The following is a 23,696-nucleotide window of genomic DNA, read 5'->3' as shown; positions in this document are numbered from 1 at the left end:
AATCAATAAACACGTGATGGGGATTAAGGCGTGCCCTTGTTGTGAGGAGCACCAGGTGATGTATTGAAGTGTTGGATCACTATACTGTACACCTGAAACTAACATTACACTGTATACTAACACTGGAATTCAACTTAAAACTTTTAAAAATGCAAAAACTGCACTATAAAAAGGGCTGAGGATACCACCAGAACCAGTAAAATATATAGAAATAAGAGTACATGGTTGTTTTAAGTATGACTGTAAAATTGTTTGCCCATTTTTGCTCTTTCCAAGAATTGATCCTTATCGCTTAAAAACCGAAAAGAAAAAAGAGTATTGTAACGAATCACAAGTTCAATTAATATAAGTGGGTATGTTGGATTAGGGAAAAAATAAAAGCATTTATTGTTTCAAGTGTCACAAAAAAGCCAGATTAATGTTCTATGACTTTGATAGTTACATAAATGTAGTTTTAGAAGCACACTGGAAAACTTAAGAATAACCATTAGAGAAACTAGAAGCCTTCCTTTTAAACTAGGGATTATCAACAAACAAAATGCTCTGGAAAAGAAGGAAAGAATGAAGGAAGGTCCCTTCCCTTCCCCACCACCATCATTAAAAAAGAAAAAAAGAAGGCAAAAACTTAGGGCACAAAACAAGTTGGAATATACACAATTTATATAATAATTATAACAATGACCGCAAATAGGTCAAACTCTGTTATCAACAGGAAAAGACTCTTAGTTGGGATTTTACTTTTAAGACAATTATATGCTTTTTGCCAAAAGCGTATCTAAATAAAATGACATGAAAGGCTAAAAATAAAGAACAGGCAAATATTTTCTCAAAATTAAAACAAAATTCTCTTTGGCACTATTAATATAAGACAATGCAGGGGTCAGGGAAAAATACAGATAAAGATAAAGAGTCATTTTAACTAATACAGAATCCATAACACAAAGAGGCAATAGTCATAAATAGCCTTTGCACTAATATCTGGTTAATGTATCTGAGAAATTTTTAACAAAAGGAGAAACTATTTGATCTTTTATTGAAAAACAAGTAGCAATAAATTGTATATCCTGTCTGATTTTACTCATGGAAAATGTGTATGTGTATGTGTACACACACACACACACACACACACACACATACATACATACACACACATATGAAAAAGCCTGAAAAATGAAACACATTTAAGGCATATAAGTTTGTAGTAGGAATATGAGTGGTTTTTATTTATTCTTGAATGCTTCTGTATATTATCCAAAATTTTACTATTGACTGTGGATTAATTCTGTAATGAAATGGTATCGATTCAAAAATAACTTACATGGTATTATCTCTAAGGGAATGGATTTTTTCTGTGTCTATTTTTACTTTGATTTTGTTTTTAAGGTGACTTAAAATTACCAGACATTATCATTTTGTCCTCCCATTAATTGCCATAAAGTGATCTCACAGAGAAATAAACTAAAGTCACATCTACTTTCCTCATAGTAAAGATACAGTTACTACAACCTTGGAAACTCATGGAATTGGAAACTTTATACTTGATAAAATCCACAGAGTATGTCAAAGAATATAGTATCTTTGGAAATAAATGCCTCAGTTGCTATAAATCTAAGCATTCCATATGCAATCCTCTTCCTTAAAGGAAGGAAAAAATCAGAATTCTTACATAATTTTTTCCCAATGAGTAAAATCAGACATATACATTAACCTTCAATAATTCCAAGTAATGGACAGAGTGATTTAAAGACCCACGGCTGATCTTTCATTACTTTATCAATGCTTTTACTAAACTGGGTAATTAATCATGTCATTTTGAGAATTAAAAGTATTATCTAAAGTCAGATACTCTTTTTCTTTTTACTTATTAAAGTAAAAACACATCTACAAGTTTATTTTTAAACTTGTACCCAGTTCAATTTCACCATGTGGTTACATAAAGTCAAAGAAAATGACAGGCCAAGTGACAAAGGAGTCAGATAAAGGGAACACATGTCACAAAGGCACTGTCTTGGGAAGATAAAGTTTTAACTGCAGACGACAATAAATAAGAAGTACTGTGCATATGAAATTAAAACCATGCCTTTGAGAATTTTTTAAACATAGTATTCCAATCAGCCGTTATAAATTCATAAAATTTACAGAGCCAAGCTAAATAAAAAGTCATTTTACACAATCTTTTATTTTCTATGTATACCAAGAAGAAGGTGCAATTTATGATAAGGTGGAACAACAAAGAGTTAGAAATAAAGTTATATACTATTAGCTAAATTATTATTTGGGGAGTAAACCAAGTTTTAAAAATACATTAGAGAAAAATGGCAGATTGGAAAATTGAATTTATCCTTTCTCCTTGATGATAAGTCCCTCCTCTCATTACTAAATAAAACAATGAGAAGGTATAAATGCATAAACACAAAGCATAAGAGAAAAAATGATAGCACGTAAGTCAACACATTTTTTTGAAGCTGGAAAATGGATCAGGTGAGAGCCAAGAGTCCGCAGGGAGAGGATGGCATAAAAGCACCTAGGAAATGTTTGGAAGCATCATGTCTGTTGGAAGGAACTTAGAAGAGGAGGCTCACTGCTGGTGATGGTCTCCTCGACCTTGGCTCTGTCTCTGCCTGACCAGTGGATGAAGCTCACCAGCTGGCAGGCCCCAAGCATGCATACAAAGCTGTGAACCAGCTTTCTGGTGCCTCGCTCTCAAGAGTGAACACACAGGACTACTGGGATTAGGGAAATGTCGTTCACGTAACAGAAAGAGGCCAACCAACCCCACCAAAACCCAAGTCAAAACACAAGTGCCGGGGCATCTGGGTGACTCAAGTCGGTTAAGCCTCCAACTCTTGATTTCCCTCAGGTTATGATCCCAGGATCGTGGATCGAGCCCCAGTCGGGCTCTGCACTGAGTGTGGAGCCTACTTAAAATTCTCCCCGCCCCCCCTCTGCCCCTCCTCCTGCTCACAGTCGCTCATGCATGCACATTCTCTCTAAAACAAAAAACAAGTACCTGAAAAAAAAAAAGATGCAGGGAGCAAGAAAACAATAGTCTCATATACTGTCAGAGAGTAAAGAAAGGACACAAAGTCCATCAAACAAGAACAGGATGCAATCAGGGCACCTGGGTAGCTCAATGGGTTAAGCATCCAACTCTTGATTTAGGCTCAGGTCATGATCTCACAGTTTGTGAGATGAAGTCCCAAGTTCGGTTCTGCACTGACAGTGTGAAGCCTACTTGGAATTCTCTCTCCTTCTCTCTCTGCCCCTCCCCTGCTTGTTCGCCCTCCCTGTCTCTCTCTCCCTCAAAATAAATAAACTTAAAAGTATTTTTAAAAAAGAACAGGACTCAATTAAAAATGAATCAGAAAATAAGGATGCACTCTGAGAAACAGGAAAAAAGTCATAGTGCATTTAAAAACTTTAATCAAAGAATTGCAAGTCAAAGTTGAGATATTCCATAGAAGAGAACAAAAGATTTTAAGCTGGAGAACATCCAAGCACTTGTGCAGGAAAGCAAGCAGAGCACACAGAAAAGAGGGTATCACTCCATAAGTATCATAGAAACATTTCCTAGAAACAAAAGAAATGAGTTTGCAGACTGAACCTATGAACGAAAACTTAGTTCAGAACACCAGGGATACAGAGAAGGTTCTGAAAAAGTCCAGGTCATGAGATTCCTGCAAACGGCGGGATGAAGGAAGAGGGTGACCAATCCTTTCCTGATGTGAAATTTGAATGACAGCTGACTTCTGGTAAATGGACGGAAAATGGAGCAAAGCCTTCGATATTCTGAAGAAAAAGGTTTCCAACTGGAATTCTATCCACAAGTAAACAACTGTGGTTAAGGAGAGATAACAGATATTTTATATATATATATATATATATATATATATATATATATATATATATATGTATATATATATGTTATATATATGTTATACATAACATATATATATGTTATATATGTTTATATAAACATATACATATGTTATGTATAACATATATATAAATATATAATATATAATATATATAACCCAACTACCTCCCACAAATCCTACCCCAAAACTAGGAGAAAATAAACCGGGGAAAAGACTTGAAAGCCAGGAAAGAAAGTATGTGACAGAAAGAGCAAGGAAGCAAAGGGAATTCCAGGAGGCAGGTGAGACCCAGGAACGTGGCTGTGCGGGTCACTCAGAGGGGCCGGGACAGAAGGTAGGGAAGGTGGCCAGTGCGGGGACGCGAGGGGTGGACCACCCAAGAGGGGCCCCGCTGCAGCTGAGAGGAGCGCCAGAGGGGGAGGGCCCTAGCAGAGTCAGAGCATGCGCGGCAGGCTGCCAGGGCTCAGAGGCCAGAGGCAGGGGTTTGTGTGCAGAGGCCGCACTGCCCTGCAACCAGGGACTGTTGGCTCAAAACCCACCCACGAGACAGGACAGCACGGGAAATGCTAGCCTTGAAGAGGAAGACCTACTTCTAACAATGGCAGGAGACAGGTCTGTGAGATCCAGATCCAGGAGTTCCACGAGCCCCAATTAAAAGAGTGATCAAAGATTTGAAACAAGCATTTTAATGTTTAGTTGTTTTTTTTTTATTTTTTTCAACGTTTTTTATTTATTTTTGGGACAGAGAGAGACAGAGCATGAAAGGGCGAGGGGCAGAGAGACAGGGAGACACAGAATCGGAAACAGGCTCCAGGCTCTGGGCCATCAGCCCAGAGCCCAACGCGGGGCTCGAACTCCCGACTGCGAGATCGTGACCTGGCTGAAGTCGGACGCCCAACCGACTGCGCCACCCAGGCGCCCCAATGTTTAGTTATTTTGAGAGAAAAAGAGAGAGAGAGAATCCCAAGCAGGCTCCGTGCTGCCAGCGCAGAGCCCGTCACACGGCTCACTCATAAATTGTGAGATCAGGTGATCACCACCTGAGGTGAAATGAAGAGTCGGGCGCTTAACCGACTGAGCCACCCAGGCACCCCAAAAGGGTGATCAAAGATTTAAAACAAGCCAGTACCTACGCAGTCAGAGCAATGGTACATGAAGCCCAGGAGCGTGCCCCTGGGCCCTTTCTTAGGGGACCCTGGTTCTCAGATCCTTCTCCTCCAGGCCCCACCTCAGGTCCCTGGCAGACAGAAGGCACCACCACGCCCCACCTCTATAAAAGCAGGGTGTAAGGTCCAGACTTGGTAGAGAATAGGGGCGGGGATCAGCTGTCGGGCGCCTGGACACAAGCAGGGCCGGTCCCCCTCAGTAAATTACCCTGAACAGAACTCTGTAAGTGGAATGATGGAGTGGCCTGCCTCGTTTTTAGGTCTCAAAGTGCCTTCTCGGTGTGGGGGATACTTTCCAGTCCCTCCTCCTTCTAACAGCCGGGTATAATTTGCCTCTGAGCATAGGTACAGCGATATCCCAAAAGTTTGTATCCTTAGTGTTCTCCTAACGCTAAATCCAGATTTTCTGAGATTCAGGTTTGGGTTGTCCTTTGATCCTAGGATTTGCTTGTGATTTTTTTTTTTTTTTTGCATGTCTTCTGAGTTGACTGGAGTTTTTCTCAACAGCGTCTTTTACTGCATTTGATCAGAGAATGGGTCTCAACTGTTTTGCTTTTCAGAATTTATTGTTTGTGGCCTAATAGTTGAGTTTTTAAAAGTGCTTTTAAGTAGTTTATTCTGCTTTCAGTTTGATATATATCTTTCAGTCAATCTTCTTCCTTTTCAAAATCGTGTTATTCAGATTCTGTAGATTTGTATTACTGTTTGCCTAAGTAATCTATCGTAGTCTGAAATGGAGGCGTTCAAATCTCCTATCATACTGTTTCTCCTTATATTTCCTGTAGTTCTGCTTTCAATAGTATGATTCTGTACCAGACCGAGAATAAAGGCTTCTGCCTGCTTTAACCTCATTGCGAACTCAACCTCTTTTTTTGCAGAGCCCCCCATTTACAGATTAGAAAACTGAGGTGGAGAACAGTACTGTCATTTGCTCTAGAGTTCATACTAACTGGTAGGTCTGGAAGTCCAACTCAGGCTTGCCTGAAGCCTTAAACATAAACACACACCACATACACACCCCACATACACACCACACACATAATACACCACACACATATGCACACAACATACCACACATACATGCACACCCTTAGCACACCCCCGCATACACATATACACACATAGATACTACATATATATATACACACACACCACACATACACATATACCCTAGCACACTTCTCACAAACACACACACACACACCCAGATACCACACACACCCCACACCACACACTATACCACACACACATACCCACTGCACCCACCCCCCCCAACACACACACACCACACATACATATGCACATACCATATAAACACACATTCACACACATACCACACATTAATACATTCCTGGCACACATGTGCACACGCGCACACACACACACACACACACACACACACACACATACACTACTGGCAAAACGATTCTAGATAAATCTTGAATAGAGGCGTTGTGCCATAAGTTTCCATGAAAATCACCAAAAACGTCTTAGATTTTACCAGACACCCTCACTTCTGAGCAGCAGATGCCTCTTTTCTAGTATGTTCTTTATGGTGTGACATGAGAAGTTTATGTCCTGGACCCACACAGGAACATCAGGGCCAGAGGTCCTTACATTGTAACAATACCCGGCTCTTTGTATAAAGAATGTAATTATTAGCTCCTAAATAAACTACTTTTGTACATTTTACGACCCAGAGGTAGACCAGTCTTCCCAAGTCTACATTCTACTCATTTAGAAAAAAACAGCTGCCTGTCGAATCCTGGACCCTGGCTTAAAGTAAGTTTACATCTTGTAGTCCCAATATTGTAATCTTTAAATATTTCTATGGTAACAAACACACCTACTTCATTTTATTCACTATGTAAATTCATTCAAATCACATGTAAATTGTGTGATAATTGTGTGCCCAGTCTCATTTTCACACTGATAAGAATTGATGCAATTTCTCTCAAAGAATGGTTTATGCAGATTTTACATGAACTCCAAACAGCTTTGAATATTACTGTTAACCCCTTGACTATTTTAATGAAAACTAAAGTAAACCTGTCTGAAATCCATCTACAAAGGACACCAAGAGGCCCACCTGATCTCTTAAAGTGCTGTATTCTTTTCAGTGTCTTCAGTGATGTCCTGATGTCACGGCTTTCCTTGTCAGTTGCACGAAACAAGACGCTGACAACTTCTTTTAAGAACATTGTTTACTTCCTTTCAAAACACTGAAACTTCAATATCAGAATCAGAACTTCTGACATAAAATGGTAAAAACAAGATTCACTCCTTGCAAGCACTTTGCTGCCTGGGAGTATCTTCGAGAAGAGCAGCTGAAATTGCTGTCTTCCGTAACACGGCTCTCCACTTGCAAGCATTCCCCAAGGCTTTGGAAGCAGAAGTCAATTGAGCTGTTGCATACAGGCCTTAGTGAAGCTGGAGGGGTTTCTGGTTGTGTGATTTTCTTCTTTTTTTAAATGTAAAAATATTTGCCTAAAACTCTTCTGGACGAGAGACTGTAGAAAGCATTTTGTAGAATGGTGACTACTTGGTAAAGGTATGTATGTTTATGACAAGAGGAAAAATGATTTCATTTTAGAGCATGTAAGCCTAACTTACATGCTTCAGGAAACTCAAGCTAGAGATGAGTATAACAGCACATTTAGAGTCCTGGGAGAATGCAGCATTTTAAAATTCTCATCTCCTGCTTACCATCTCATTGACATATAAGAAGCAAAATGTACAATGACAACTTTGGGGTATGTTATGGCAAATTCCCAGCAGGTGAAGTTAGGTGTGTGTGTGTATGTAATATTCTCAACAAATACCACCAAAGATACATACTGAAGAGGGATATTCTTCATCTTGTAGAACTATGTAAGATTAAGACTACAATAATTGAAATACAGGAAGATAAACCCCAGAGAATATGATTTATCAAAACAGCTCTTGCCCAACTAGTTCAAGAGAATTGAAGCAAATTAAGTTATACTTATAGTTATGTCAGTACATTGACTAACTTAGTCAATGATATTTAGAATGGGATGACCTATAGATATTTGAAAATAAGAGTTGGTGTTTTAAAAATAAATCAATGTATTAACTGAAAATGGATGTAGTCAGTCAATGAGTGACTCTAGCATCTCAAAACTAAACTTGATAAAGACAAGACCTGTCACTGAAAATGATCTTTCTATCTGCTCTTTTCATAAGTAAGTCAGGATTTATTTAGTTGATAGTGTAAATGCCTTAATAAGTTCTAAATGCAAGTTCAAGAATCATCCAGTTGTCTAATTTTTGTCTTTTGCATTCTAGAGAGAAACTCATCACAGGTACTCATTGTTTGTTATTTTCCTTTTCTGAGATAATGGGATCATTAAGCTTTTGAAGACTTTCACTTACAGGAGTCCTGGCACTATCACAACAAGTTCTATCGTAGGAGAAGAGCCAAGACCCAATCATGTAGGTGTTTCTCTGAACAGCCCTGTGAATCGTAAGCTCTCAAGAAAGAATGCCTTGTGCCTTCTAGTTCCCTAAAAAATGTCCCATTCTTCGACCACATATGTGCAGTATTTCATTTTTCTCCTAAGGTTCATAGAATGCCTTTCTTTAAACTCTACTTCCATATTCTTTTAGTCTCTTCAAAAGTTCTGAGGCCAAGCTTTAAAAGCTACTTGGTGGATGGAGGAAATCATGTCGTACATTGTCAATATTATTCATAATTAGACACTAAAAACAACAGCAACAGTTGGACCTCTTTGTGTCATTCTGAATGAGAAAACTTTTGGGAAGTTGCTGGAACAAAGTGGAGCACATCCACTGTGACTTTGTTCACAGTGTTTTCAGGATCCATCCAAGCAGGGAGAGGCAAGAGAGGCACACATGGGAACAGCGTGGGAGGCAAGTCAGCTGTGATGAAGTAGAAGAAGAGACCTTGGCTGAGGTACACAGCAATCTTAAGGAGCTGTCCAGGGTGGTATTTGTTATTTCAGCCCCAGTGACTCAGGAGGGTACACTCCAGAAAGAACCAAGGGACAGACCAACTGCAATGTTATGGTCTCGCTGACTTTCAGGATAATGACTCAAGTTTTGAAGGAAGCACTAAGTGACCAGTTATTTCATCAGGAAATACCTTCCACTCAAAAATCTACTATGAGAAAGCAGAACATGGTAAGCTCTCTCAGGCCCATTCCACGGAACTTCCTGTGCCGTCCAGTAAGGGCACATGTGGCTATGTGTGACTGAGGAACTAAAGTTTTAATTTTGTCTTATTTTAGTTAATTTTAATTTAAACAGACACATATGACTAGTGACTAACCATATTGGAGTTTGCAGCTCTAGATTTAAACAAACAAACAAACAAACAAACAAACAAACAAACAAACAGCAAGCACACAAGAAAAGCCTGAGGAAGATTCTTCGTAGCCATATACCCCTGGGGATGTCTGAAAAGTGTCTCTCTCTGCCCCAACAGGGTCCTCACACACTAGAGAGCCCTCTCCCAATGATGCAACTGCCCCCCTTCCCTCCCATATGTCCTTTACTCTCTTTTCTTCCTTCCCCCACACAATACCACAAGGTCTCCAGCAGGTTCGACTCTACTCTCCTGGTCCGCAAGTCCTACACCTTTGTCCACGTACCCAAAATGTTTGCGTGTCTTTATTTCTTTTTTACGGATACTATGTGATACACTTTTAAGTGTTAACATTGTACTTACACAAATAATATGTTCATTTAGACTATTTGGGAGTATTTACCATTATTTATTATAGAAATATTTGCTTTGATTAATTTAGAACTGTTTTCAGCACTTGTTTCCAGGATTGCAACCACCTGATAAAGCCAGGACTTCCATTTGGATCTCTTTTATTCAAACAAGTATTTTTTTTTTTTTTGCTTCACGCATTATATAACGTATTCCTTTCTCTTTATACTTATCTATGATATTTGTTTTATTTACTTGTGTATTTGAGCAAACTTTTTTTAGTTGACATATTCTGTAACTAGATCACCAGTATGAATAATTCATACATGCATTATTTTACCAACTGATGGAAACAGAAAAAGCAGTACGGACTTCTACGGATTTATCTGTACTTACTTTTCTTTACACGCATATTCTCCGTATACTATTATGAAATATTAAAAACATGGGTATATGCTACAGTATAACTTCACACTCATTATTTTATATTCTATCACAGAATCATCTCATCTCCAAAGGATTAAGACACAGAGAAAAAGAAAGAGGGCAAGGATAAAAACAAAAGGGGAAAAGGGCAAGAGGTTCTAGAAGTGCTCTAGAAGACAGCAGGACTCAGCACTTGTGTGGAGCAAATTCAGGCCTGGGGTGGGACACAGAATGGTGAGCATATCTGATGGAATGGGCACTGGCTTAGAAAAGTGTCAGCAGAGGCTGGGGGAAGTGATGTGGCTCTGGGCAAGGCCTCAGGGGTTCAACAAGTCTCCAGGAAGGGCAGAGGTGGGCGGGCAGCAGGAAATGTCAAGGAGGGACTTTGGGAACACAGAGAAGGGAGTATAATGGGAGGGCATCTGGCTCTAAGAGAGTCATTTATGATGCTACCTACAGCTGCTAATCTGCATAATGTTCCAATTCATCCTTGAAATAATTTAAACAAGAAAAAATTTTACCTGTGATGTCCTGAATACCGTGGACCACGGATATGGCCTATTCCTCGGCACCCTGGAGTAGGACAAACAGCTTGACCTGGAAGGATTTTCACATCATTTGCTCCTTCAGGAAGTAAAAGAACATACCTTGAAAACACCCTCAGTAAAGAACTAAAAAGACTAAAATATGTAAATGATATTCATTGAGACTTTGCAAATTAAACACAAACCATCACTAAAACACTTACTGGATACCTGTGAGGTTTTATAACACGATTTAGCAGAAAATATCAGTGCTGTAATAGATAACACTAATGCAACTAATATCTGAGGCAGAGCAAAACGTAAAGGCACTGAAATATTTTAAAAATATGAGAACATTCGCTCATTTCTTTCAGAGGGTAACACTGGTAAAGGCAATATAACCATGAGCTAAGATAAGAGTGTGAAAGGGTGAGGTCTGGTTTGTGGTTCCCTTGAAACTCCCACTCAACCACAGCAAAGGGCTCCCCCAAATGATGGACAGAAACTCAGCTAATAAATGAGGCACACCAAAGAGAGCAAACAGGGCCCCACCCATGCTTACTCAAGTAGCTGTCAAAGCTAGCTGAAAAAAAGAACCCATACTACACTATGCTAATACTAATACTATGTTTAGTATACTATAGGCCAGAGATAAATTCTGCCACGCCCAAGAGGCAATCTCTCTCTAAAGACTATCAGGAATTAAACCCTCTTTCTCTGATCTGTGATTCTCCTCAGTCTGCTCTCCCTCCAGAGAAAACCCTCTGGATCTTGTCATCACCCAAAATGACACTGCTTCCAAAAGCACTGAGCCAACAGCCCATCTGACGACAAAATCGCATCCTCCCAGATTGCTCGCTCAGGTAGCCCAGCTGCTGCTGCTGCTGCTTCAACATCAGGGGAGTTTCCAGACCACGAATTCCCTTCTCTCCCATCCTCAGCCTCTCCCATCACAACTCCCTTCCCTTGTCTTAGATTGTGCCAACCAGTATTTACCCTCTGTTGCAAATAACTTAAACCTCCTGCCTCGCTGACCTTTTGTGACAAGTGGCTGTGAAAAGAAAACAAAGAGCCAACCCTGGGTCAGTGGTACTATCCTGCTGGTCTGTGTTTTGCATGACTAAGTTCTGGAAAAAATTACAGAGCATTGCAGATTCACCATTACCCAAACTACTGTCTCCAATGTCACCCGAGCCCCTCCCCACTCTCCCAAGCCTCTGTTAACCCCCACCCTTTGGCAGGCTGAGCTTGCCCGCCCTCCACTGAGAAAGCAGGAGCTGCTCCTCAGCATACAGCATTCCCCTCCTTCCCTGCCATCATGGCGCAGGGAGCACTCTCTCCTCTCCAGGGTAAGTCTCTCACCGGTTATGTTTGGGTCTTATCTACCTCATCCTCCAGGGTCTTTAGGCTATCATTCACTCCAATCACTCCTGAACTACCAGATCCTTTGTACCAGTATTTAAACAAACTCCAGTTTCTCCTCTATACAAAGAAACAAAGGCAAAACAAAACAGAAAAGTGTAAAACTCTACTGGGACCCCACATTCCCCTTCAGGAGCTGTTTTTACTCTTTTCCCCTTCCTAGCCAAACTTCTCAAAGAAGTGACTTCTGCTTCCTCACATCTCACTTCTTAAACAAGATCCATCTTCTGAGGTCACTAATGAGCTCTCCGCATTAAGGCATTAAGCCCCACATGTGCTGCTGAGTAGGTATCACACTCCCTGCCTTGTACTATTAATCACTCGCCCTTCTTGAGTTGTTATTGTCTACAAGCTTTGGTGACATCACACCCTGACTGCATATGGGCATCCTCTCATTATATCCTTTGCCAGATCTCCCTCCTCTAGTTAACCTTAAAATGTCAGAGAACCTCACGATATGTTCCTGGGCCATCCACTTCTATAGCCTCATTTACCAACTATACGCCATAGATGCTCACTGGCTATATACAAGCTCACGGGATATATACAACAAATGTTACAGGCTGTTACAATAAATATTTATACCTCAAATACATTTTCATTAAGTTTACTGAGCAACAAGCAAGTCTTTCCTAGATACTTATTTTGCCCTCATAATTTTGCAAAAACACCTTGAGGGATAAACAGAAGTAAGAGTTGCCCTATCCAAGGGTAGCTTTATGGAAATAACCTTAAAAAAGAAACAATTTTTAAACAAACCCAAGGAATCTATGTTTAAAAACTATAAACAAGTCTCTAATTAAGAAGTATGTTTGTGTCAGTCAGTAAATTTTAAAAGTCTGTAAAAAAGAAACACAGACTATAGGTAGACTTTTCTCCAAACTTTGCTTCACAATACACTTCCAAGGCCACCATCACAAAGTCCTGAAATATTAAACCTATAAACAAATAAATGCTCTCCATCAGTCAGCCCAGGTGTTGTCTGTGTGGACAACATTCCGATAAACTGTCAGTGAAGACTCCTCAGTATTTTTTTCAGGACCATCATTTGATTAGACTAAGACTTAGAGTGATCTTTTACATCTTTATCAATGCATATTTATCTCCAGAGCCCTGACGGGGGTCACATTTCTCTCCTTGTTACATATTTAAGGAGGGGTATCACCCTAATTATCATGAGAAGAGTTATTACATTAAGAACCACAGCAAGGGTCAAAACAAAGAAGGAGTCAAGAAGAACATGCAATAAAAATGCATGGAATCTAAAAATTTCCTTGGTACGTTTTGTATGATGAGGTTTAATGGGTTGACTCAACGGTGAATTAGACAGCCATCTGTTGGGGAAAAGAAACCTGTAAATTCAACAATTTTTCATATTATCGCCTTTAGGATAAGGGAACCCGTGATAAAATTAATATTTTTTTCCCTAGAAAATAATTTCATTTTCACCAAAAATATCTTCCTTGTAACTTGGATATTTGGAGAATTAGGTCTCAAGAAGAAAATGTTCTCAACTTGAAATCATTTTTTTCAGAGAGACCATTCTGAACATTTTACCATTTCTTGCCTTCTTTTTGCCACTTTAACTGAAATTAATTTCCTAGTGTATCTGTTGATCTCCTGTCTCCCTTCACTAGAGTGAGGACATTTACTGTATCTAATGTGTCTACCACTGTATCCCCAGAACCCACTACGACAGCGACTGGCACACAATAGATACCGAATAAGTATGTTTTACAAATGAGGAAGGATCATAAAGACAACGGTTAACACCCACTAAGCATTATTTGGTATATACTGACCACAATGCTGTGGGCTAGTCTCTGTAATAAATAAGAATAAATTAATGCAGAGCTTAGTGTGTCTAAAATCAATCTCTAGATTTCTATTCCTGAATACTATGAGCTACTATAAAGCAGCATGAGTAAGTCCTAATTTATTCCAAGTCTTCTATGAAAATTTTACTCAGGCAGGAGTAAACCTAATGGCAGAGATCCTCCTGCAAAGACAAAACGAAATGGAAAATATCCTCGGAGACTGTAAATTATCTGAGTAGGGAACTGTGTCACACTCACATGATACAGGAAGTAAAATGTCCTTGCGGAGCCCCATTCACATGGAACTACGTGGTTGCCATAAACAGGCACTGTAATTTCCCACCCAACATCCATCCCCTTCTTTCTTGCCGACCGAACCCTGATTTGGTTCAGGATGGCAACGTGCCCAGCTAGACAGGTTGGCTTTCCCAGCCTCTCACATCCAGATGTGGTCATCTGACACTGCCTAGGACGGTCAGACCTAAGGGAAAGGCAACATAAGGATGTCTATAAATGTTTTTCTTTCCTAGCAGAAGGGTAAAGCTGATGCCAGTGATGCTTTGCTCCCTCAAGTCCTCCTTCTTTGACCTTCGTGGGACACAGGGGTAGGAACTGATGAAGTGACAAGCACAAAGGCAAAAGCAAAAGCTGAAGAAAGCAGAGAACAAAGGAAGACAAACCTGGACCCGGGATGTGCCCGGGTGGACCCACCACATCAGAGTCTGTCACGCAGGACAAATAACCCTCTCTTGGATTAAACCATTGTAAACAGACTTTTGTGTTACCTGCAGCTGAAAAGTCCACACGATGAAACGGCAATTTTATTTTGTTTTTGCTTTTGTGAAATTAGGTAATTTTTCTAAAACAAAAACTAGAATTGCATGTGGGCATTAGACCTATTTGTCATGTAAAGAAGATATAAGATTTCAAGGGAAAAATCAATAAATTAAAGATTGCACCCATCTCTAGAAAATGAGAAGGGGAACTGTCCTTTATTTCAAAATGGCCCAAACTGGTGACCCTGAGTGATGTGAGTGAAAACGTTCATTATCCCACTCCATGTGGGTTAGAGGCTGAGCTCATCGCCCTCTTTCTGAGTAGGAAGCCGTTCCCTCTCCAAATTGTTATTTTATCTGGTGTAGAGCTGACCGGGAGCAGAATGACAATTCTGACACTGATGAACCGTTCCTTTAAGTGCACACGTGAGCTCCACGCTGGTGTTGGCCCGCATCAGAACACGAGGATCGAGCAGCAGCGTTCCTAGCCTCATTTCAACACTAATTACCCACCGCTGAAAAAGTTTTCCGTTCAACCTGATTCATTTAACAAGTGTTTCATAGACAAATGACTTTAGCATGGGGTAGTAATATCCACTAGAGGACACACAGAAAAGTGGAAGAGATGTAAATGTCACTAATAACAGACAAGTTAAGATACCTTATTTCTTCTTATTTTCCTAGTATTATTTTTTAAGTTATTTTTTTGAGTAGCCACTGAGGGTTATTCACACATTTAAAGAGATACTGAGTGCCTGTTATGTGCTAGACAGGATTTGGGTACCAAGGACACGGCAGCAGACCAAAGGGAGAGACCTGTCCCCCTGGAGCCCCGGTGCTTGTGCCAAAGAATAAACACTCAAATGAGAAACACGATGGAGTCACACAGTGATGGTGGTAGCAAGTCATGAACAGTGATGGGGCAGAAGTGGGGATGCTCCTAAGGCCGGCAGTCTGGGAAGAAGTCCCGACACGTGATCAGGACCCTACGTGGAGTAAGGGCACAACGCAACCTGGGGCAACAGCAGGGAGGCCAGTGTGGTGGGAGCCACACAAAGGAAAGGGGGCAAGAGATGAGGTCCCATGGGCTAAAGCGACATTCTAGGTTAGGTGGGGGCACTGGAGAGCAGAGAGGGCTGATGAATGAGTGAGAACACATTCACTGGGCCCGTTCTTTGAGAAGTGCACGAGAAGAGGGCCTGGGGCAGGCTGTGCCCTGTGGCTGGGACTAGAGGTATTGGTGCAGCCAAGGCATCTACACCTGGTGCTCAAGGCCACGGACTAGGTGAGATCCCATGGCGAGTTAGTGTCATTGCAGGACAAGAGGCCTGAGGACTGAGCTCTGGGAAACACTGCTCAAGGAGACTAAAAGGGCAGGAGGAAGGAGCTGTGAAGGTGCAGCCAGGCAGAGACAAGCATGCTCCACAGAGAAGGACGCACAGCCAGCGCGCCAGAAAGCGAGTCAGCGGCTGTGACCACGGTGCCATGAAAAGGGGACCTGCTCCCCAGCTGCAGGTGTGCAGCGTGGGGCTGTGGGGACCGGAATGGAGACCATTTTCGGGAGCCGGCCACCAACAACCTGACTCAAGGTCAAAGGGGAGTGGAGGAGAAAAAAAGACGAAAGTGATAGTTTAAACAGCTTTTTTGAGGGCTTTCAATATAAAAGGCAGTATAAAAGTGGATTCGCGGTCGAAAACCTATTTCTCTTCTAATTTTTGAGTCATGATGAGGATGTTCCAGGAGAGAGAAATCTGACAGTGTAGGGAGAGAGGGTGTAACTGGTGGGAGAGACCCTTGAGTGGGTACACCATGTGCGCAGCGGCTGCCCCAGGCTCAGGAAACGGGGAGCCCAGGCAAGCGCCTGCACAGAGGAAGGGTGTGCCAGTGGCCACAGGAGAAGGATGGCCAAGTTCTCCACCCACCGCTCTAGTTTTCTCAGTAAAACCGGCCTCGAGAGCATCAGCAGAGATTAAGAATGGAGCAGGCAGAATTAAATCTGGACCTTAAAAGAAATAAATAAAGGAAACTATTCAAATATGCACACATTCCCATTTTTTAAATTAAGATTTCACTATCTTTATTTTGGATGGAAAACTTTTAGGTTAGGATCCTGGGTTTTTTGGCCCCACCCTGCCCCCAGGAAATTTATATTGTAGTTTGTTAAGATTTAATGTAATAATTACTGTTGAGTGCTAGAGAATGCAAATAATAAGCATACCTTTCAAACTGAAATTATAGACTAATCATCCTTATTCTTCACTTCCTAATGAAATTAAGGACCATAAATATCCACTGTGCTATAATAATGCGTTTCTCAAACAGAAGAAGAAAATAATGTAACCACACACCATGGTTGCTTGTACTAGGCTGCAGACTGTCAGATTTCATGATACGTAAGTAAAATAGAATAATTTTGTGATAAGAAAATGCAACAAAAGAGTAAGAAAAGGTTCCTACAAAAGTGGCTGTTTTGCCTAACCTGACGATCAAGAAAAACCCTTAAAATACAGCAATGGCAATATCCACAGAGGAAGGCAAACTAACCATCCACCTGATGCAGGACAAGAACAGAAATGTGCCAGAGTCCCAGGGACCAGTGGCTGCAATAATGATACTTATTCCACCAGGGGGAGGAAAACAACCACCCACGGGTGAGACAGACAGGAGTAGCCGCAGTGGACGACCTTCTGAAAGCCCTTTCATAGATCCCACAGTTTCCCAGGGAGCAGTTATGGTAAAAAGTGGAACATGTTCTTTTGGGCTCTGCTCAGTATCCAAAAGGAGACAGCAGAACAGTGGGCAAAGATTTTCTTTGCAAATATAAAATGCATTATCACATTTTGAGCTTTAAGTAAGAGACAGGTTAATATGGTGGGTGACTGGTTGATAACACAAGGATCCCAGAAAAGCTAGATCTCATGTTTCAGTATGGGCACAGGATCAGGGAGACCTGGGGTTTGCTGTAACACGAGATGGTCCCATCCGACATATGTGCATGAAATATTTTAGATCTGGTATTGTGCTGACATAAGCCCCCAGCAGGACTGGGGACAAGCAGTGAGGAAAGTGTGAATGGTGTTGACTGACACATGGCTGTAATGATGAGTCATGATGAGGATGGCTGACATGACAGAGCAAAGGGGGAACATAGATTTGAGATAGCTCTCATTCAGATATGTCACCCTAGCATTTTAAAGTAAAAAAATCTGTGCCATCAATTTGTACCCAACTATTTAAATACACAAAACTAGGCTCTTCATATTACTGAATAGCATAGGCCTTCATAAAATGCCAACCTGTTTTGTGACCCAGTTTTTAACCTTCCAAAAAATCTGGAAAACACTCTTGATTTGTGGAAGGGAAAAACTGGGAGAGGTCCTCATAGATAACACAGAAGCACAGAATTTTAGGAGTAGAAAAAAATTTTAGGCATTACTGGCACACACAAAAAACATCTGGTTTGCAGGTAACTAAACTAAATTGAATTAAACTGATAACCTTATGGGGGGGGGTAGAGAGGGAAATATGGTGTCCAACAGCAAGTAAGACAAAACCACTTCCCTAGACTGTCCTGTTTCATTGTTTTCATTACTTTTAAAAAAGAAATAAAAATAGATGCACTTGTCTTCTAAATCTTAACTTTGCACGAATTCTCTCAAAGCTATTATAAAAACTAAAACTACTTTCTTTTGTCCTGAATCTCCCCTGGTTTGTCTTTTATATGAAATCAGCTTTTTAAAAAAATGACTAGTTTGGTACTTGCTTTATGTAAATGAATTACTCCCACCTATTAGACATGAAATGCTGGAACCCCTCCCCGCTTCTCCTCCTCCCTCTCTACTTTACCTCCTGCAACGTGATACTAAATAGAATCCAAAAGGGTGGTAACTATGCCTTCCTTATTCCTAGGACTTTTCTGATTCATGTGAAGGGAGATAAGAAGTGTCAAAAACTGTATATCGTGATTTGTTTTTGACCTTTCCAATCCTTGAACTGCCTTCTCCCTTTTTACCAAGAGGAAAAAATATTGAGAAGAATTAAACATACTCTGTAACTCCAGATTCCAAAGTGGGGTGACGACAGCCTCATTCCAATAACTTGCACCTTACATTGAAAGCAGAACTTTGGCCTTCATAATCACTCCTCAAATTAGCCTTGACCTAGCTCGGCCACGTTAAGAACTTCCATTACCTATAAGCTTTTAACTGCTCTTAATAAAAAATGTTGAGAGTTCTTTGGAAAGTGTGTTTATATGTATATAATTAACAGGTACACTTCTCCCTGTGGCTTCTGCCCTAAACCTAATTCTACAATGAATGACATTCCCATACTGAGTAACTTGTGTACGGTCTTGGCAGGATTGCCACGTTTCTAGTGGGAAGGAAATTCTCAATGCTGATGGCTATAATAGATGCCTGGATGAAATGGAAGGAACAGCTCACCTTCCCTCCAAGACCCGTGCACTAGTTTATCCACTGGTGGCTTTGAACTAGTTTGGATTATAGGCTTGAGGGAGAAGGATGAGCACTTACTGCGTGTCAGTGCTTCCCAGAGGGAGCTCCGTGCAATAGGCTACATCTCCTGTGTGCTGCCTGAACAAAACAGCAAATAACAACGTCCACTTTCATCATAGAGACAAAAATGCTCCATTCAGAGAAGGACAGAAAGCTCCCATTATACGGCCCCACCATGAAATGCTAACTTGCTATGACTACAAGTGTCCATGGTACCTGCCTCTTCAGTGCACTCCAAAGCAGCAGGACAGGAATATACCAGGTTCCACAAGTTCTGGTATATAGTCCAGAGATGATGGACACAGCAGGATAAGGAAAGCTTGGGAGTCCTGAGGAGAGAGGTCCTATTAATGGCATTCGAAGCTGGAAAGGACTCAGAGATATTGGGATATATAAATTTCCAGGTCCCACAGAATCTGAATTCCAGGGGTAAGCTTTTGAATCTTATTTAGGCGTTCCCCATTGGGTTGGGAACCCCTGACCTAGACCATTCTTATATTTGCAAATTAGGAAATGATGGTCTGGGAGGTCAAGTCACTTGTGCCGGATCATAAATCATATTATGCCAGTTAGGACAAGAACTCAAGCTTCTTAACTTGCATACCTGTGCTCTATTCACTCTGCTATGCTAATAGGCAACTGCTATATTCAAAACTTGTACAGGTGGGGCACCTGGGTGGCTCAGTCGGTTAAGCGTCCGACTTCAGCTCAGGTCACGATTTTGCGGTCCGTGAGTTCGAGCCCCGCGTCGGGCTCTGGGCTGATGGCTCAGAGACTGGAGCCTGCTTCCAATTCCGTGTCTCCTTCTCTCTCTGTCCCTCCCCCATTCATGCTCTGTCTCTCTCTGTCTCAAAAATAAATAAACATTAAAAAAAATTAAAAAAAAACTTGTACAGGTTTATATATGTGAACTTTTAAAATCAACTACTCCTAGCTTTAAGAGACAGTTAGGGTAGCCATGCACATGTTAGTCAAATATCTGAAGTAAACAGAATGAAGTCTGGGTGGTCCCGCCATGCTACTCAGCAATGGCCATGGGAACGAGCATGCGCAGGGAATCAGAGACCACCACTCCACCGGTCCTCATGTGCTCCTCACAGTGGGAGCACTTTCCTGAGCTGGCAGTGGTCCAGGTATTTTTAAATGCTGTTTGGTCTTCATACAGCATGACCCTGAACTCATGCCAATCATTTTGCCTTATGCTCAGTACATGCCAACTGTCTAGTTCAGAGATGCACTGTGCTGGGCTTAGTGAGACCCACTTCTCAGTAATTGTGACTAACTACACTGTTTCCCTTACTTGCTGAATTTAGAAGCTAACCCCAGAATCAGATGTGAGACTCCACTGTAGTGCTGAGTTTTCCCTGACTGCCTGGCATTGTATAAGATTTGTTTGGAGGTGTTACATAAAAAGAGTCGGCTCCTAATGACTTCCATTACAAAACAGATCCATTGATATGAAGAAGAGACTGATGACTTCAAAGAAAATGATGGAGGATGTTCTTGTCATTGTTAAGAAAACCCACAAACTCCACATTAAAGAATATAAACTTCCACAGCCATTTCTTTTACTCTCTTCTGCAATTCCTTAGGACATAAAGGCTTTAATGTTCAGAAAAATAGTCAGGTAGAGCAGCAATAAAAAGAGTGTAGCAGTATTCAAGGAGAATAATGTCTTGAAAGGAGAGAGGGTCAGTAACCCAGAAGCAAAGTGATACACTCTCAGCAGCCGTGTCCTCACCCTTATTGGCTTTCAACCATTTGGTGATTATAGAAATAACATTCCACATAGAAAATTTCTGTGAAGGAATGATGCAAGAAAAATTAGAAGCATTCTAAAGAATGCTCTAGGGCAGGTGAAATGTAGCAGAAGACAGGCCAGTGGTCATGTCAAATATGATAGGGATAGGCTACTGGCCAGTCAAAGTGGCTCTGACTTTGTGTCTGCAGCTCCTACAATGAGGGGCTCCTATGCACGTCAATCCTTCCATGAGCGGGTCATGCAAGGAAAGATCCAGGGTCAGCACTTCTGGATGCACTAGCATAAAGAGTTGTTAGCCCAAAGATCCGTGGAGGGTATTCTGACATCTCTTATAATTACAGTATTCGTATGCATTTAGGTAAAATGTATTTCTTTGCAACGAAAAAATATTCTGATTTTTACTCTCTGGTTTGAATGAGTATCAAAGCATATATGAAAAGTAAAATATAAGCTAAAGGCTCTTAGTTTCCAAATATGTTATGGAATTTTCAGTTCTTTAAGTCTGTCATTTGCATTATGCGCTGAAGTTTAGCTTTGTGTACATTTCCACTTTGTGATTCTTGGTTGCTTGGAATGCAGAGTGAAATGAAAAAACAAACCAGAATCTCTATGCAGCTTCTTTCATACTGCAAAAATATATTGTTTATTTTACATTTAAAAATATTTCATTCTATTTTAATTCCAATGGGTCATTTAAGGATATATCCAATGGACAGATATATTTCAATCTTTCTTTCTTTTTAATGTTTATTTAATTTTGAGAGAGCGACAGAGCACAAACAGGGGAGGTGCAGAGAGAGAGGGAGACACAGAATCCGAAGCAGGCTCCAGGCTCTGAGCTGTCAGCACAGAGCCCGACGCAGGGCTTGAACTCACAAATCCCGAAATCATGAGCCAAAGTAGGACGCTTAACCAACTGAGCCACCCAGGTGCCCCTTTTTTCAATCTTTCTAATACCATGAAAGACAAGTGAACAAAACATCTCCAAGATGCTAATACCACTAAGCTTGTCTGTAAAGCAACACCCGGAGTTGCCCTCACATACTCCCCATCCCCATTCTGATCCCCAAGTTTAAAAATGACCTTGGTGTGACTAGCATCTTGGGAGGCAGAATTCCACTCTTTTCACACTGAATCAGGTGCCTGTGGCAGCAGAGAGATCCTGTAACACCTCCTGTGTGACCTGCCCCGAGCCCCCCAGGGTGCCTGTTCATGGGCCATCTCCCTTTCCCAGCTGTACCACCCACCGTGGTCACCAGTGCTAAACCATGTCCTACAGGACCTTCTGACTCTGACACAGAGCTTAATACAGTTGAGAATGCCAAAAAAAAAAAATTCTTTGTTCAGTGACAACTCCAACACTACCCTCTAAGATGGTAAGCCCTTCCTCAAGCAATATTCTTAGGCAATCTGTTGATCACTCAAGGTTTCCATTGTCTGGACCTGTAGGGCAATGTAGAGGTAGGGTTGTAACAATTGCATCTCGTCCCTTTCCCTCTTCTTGGAGGACACTGAAGTCTTCTGGATAGGGTTAAAACTCTTGCTGAGAAATCCTGAAAGGTCTGCTGCCCAACACAGGGTCTCCACTGGACATCTATGTGTTGACATCCACAGATCTATGGCCAGATAGGACCCAAACACTGGGACAGAGTGAGAATATGTTTTGCTTTATTGTCAAACCACCTGAGGTATGCCATGACTTTTAGAAGTTAGTATGCATTTGCATTAAGTGCCAGTAACTTTGAACAGAGCAGTGCCCTGATGAGATACAATCTCCCAGTGTCTGTAATAGGATAACTAAGACCACCGTGTCACATTTCATTTCAATAACTGTGAACAGTAGCAAATGAAGTCATTTAGCTATGATGAGAAAATAATCTGCAAAACTGTTCTGAGCTAGCATCAGACACCCAAACATCGAGTTTTAGAACAAAGTAAATGAATTCTGCCCTCACACCTCGAGAAGGTAGAGCACACAGGATAAGCACTTCAACAAGGAACATTTAAAACAGATAATATCATTAAGACTGTAAGTACATTTTGAAATGTATTATTTTTCCTTGATAAGTCTATCATGTAAATCTGTAATTAGGGACTTCTAAAATAGCTAACTTTTTTTAAACACAATATGCTGTAATTGTCTATTAAGTCAATGAGTACTTAGGGACTCTTAAAACTGCTGATTACTTGCTTGCTGGATTTTGGAAGAACAAGTACTAAAGACTCCTTATAAAATTATCTTTAGAAAAGAAGGAAATTGAAAATGTGCTGTTACCTGGCTAAATTAATCTTTTTTTTTCCCTCAGAATGACATCTATCCATCATCAGATTGATTATTCCAGATCAGGACTAGAACTGCACTAAGTCTTATTTAATAATCTATGTGACTTTCCATCTCCAACAGAAAAAAAAAAACTTTTCTAGTTCCACAGGGTCCCAAATGTTCATCAAAGGGGCTTCATTAATCATTCAGTGCTTACCACAGATTTCATTATTTTTTCCTCACTTACCAGGATAAACCACGTGCCAGGACATTTGGTATATTTACAAGTCATTTTGTTATATTTATACATCAGCTGAGTAATGAACCAAATGGGAAAATGAGCTATATTCCTTCTCAAGTTATGTTCCATTATGCTTGTTTATGCTTAACAGTTAAATAAATTAGCAATGTTCACAAGGTCTTTAATACAAATAATAATAAAGGTTATA

At 40.8% G+C, this 23,696-nt stretch overlaps 1 protein-coding gene across 2 annotated transcripts in view; it reads right to left on the bottom strand.

The window, feature by feature from the left end:
- L3MBTL4 (L3MBTL histone methyl-lysine binding protein 4) overlaps positions 1 to 23,696 on the bottom strand; it is a 447,392-nt gene that overhangs the window by 153,750 nt on the left and 269,946 nt on the right. For both annotated transcript variants that reach the window (XM_047828725.1, XM_047828726.1), the window contains exon 14: positions 10,691 to 10,793. In XM_047828725.1, coding sequence (XP_047684681.1) covers positions 10,691 to 10,793 — 103 coding nt within the window. The remainder of the gene's footprint in view (positions 1 to 10,690; positions 10,794 to 23,696) is intronic.

The sequence above is a fragment of the Prionailurus viverrinus genome, chromosome D3 (assembly GCF_022837055.1).
Source record: "Prionailurus viverrinus isolate Anna chromosome D3, UM_Priviv_1.0, whole genome shotgun sequence".
Lineage (NCBI taxonomy): Eukaryota > Metazoa > Chordata > Mammalia > Carnivora > Felidae > Prionailurus > Prionailurus viverrinus.
Note: the sequence above shows the minus strand (reverse complement) of the source record. Positions and strands in the feature narration are given on the sequence as shown.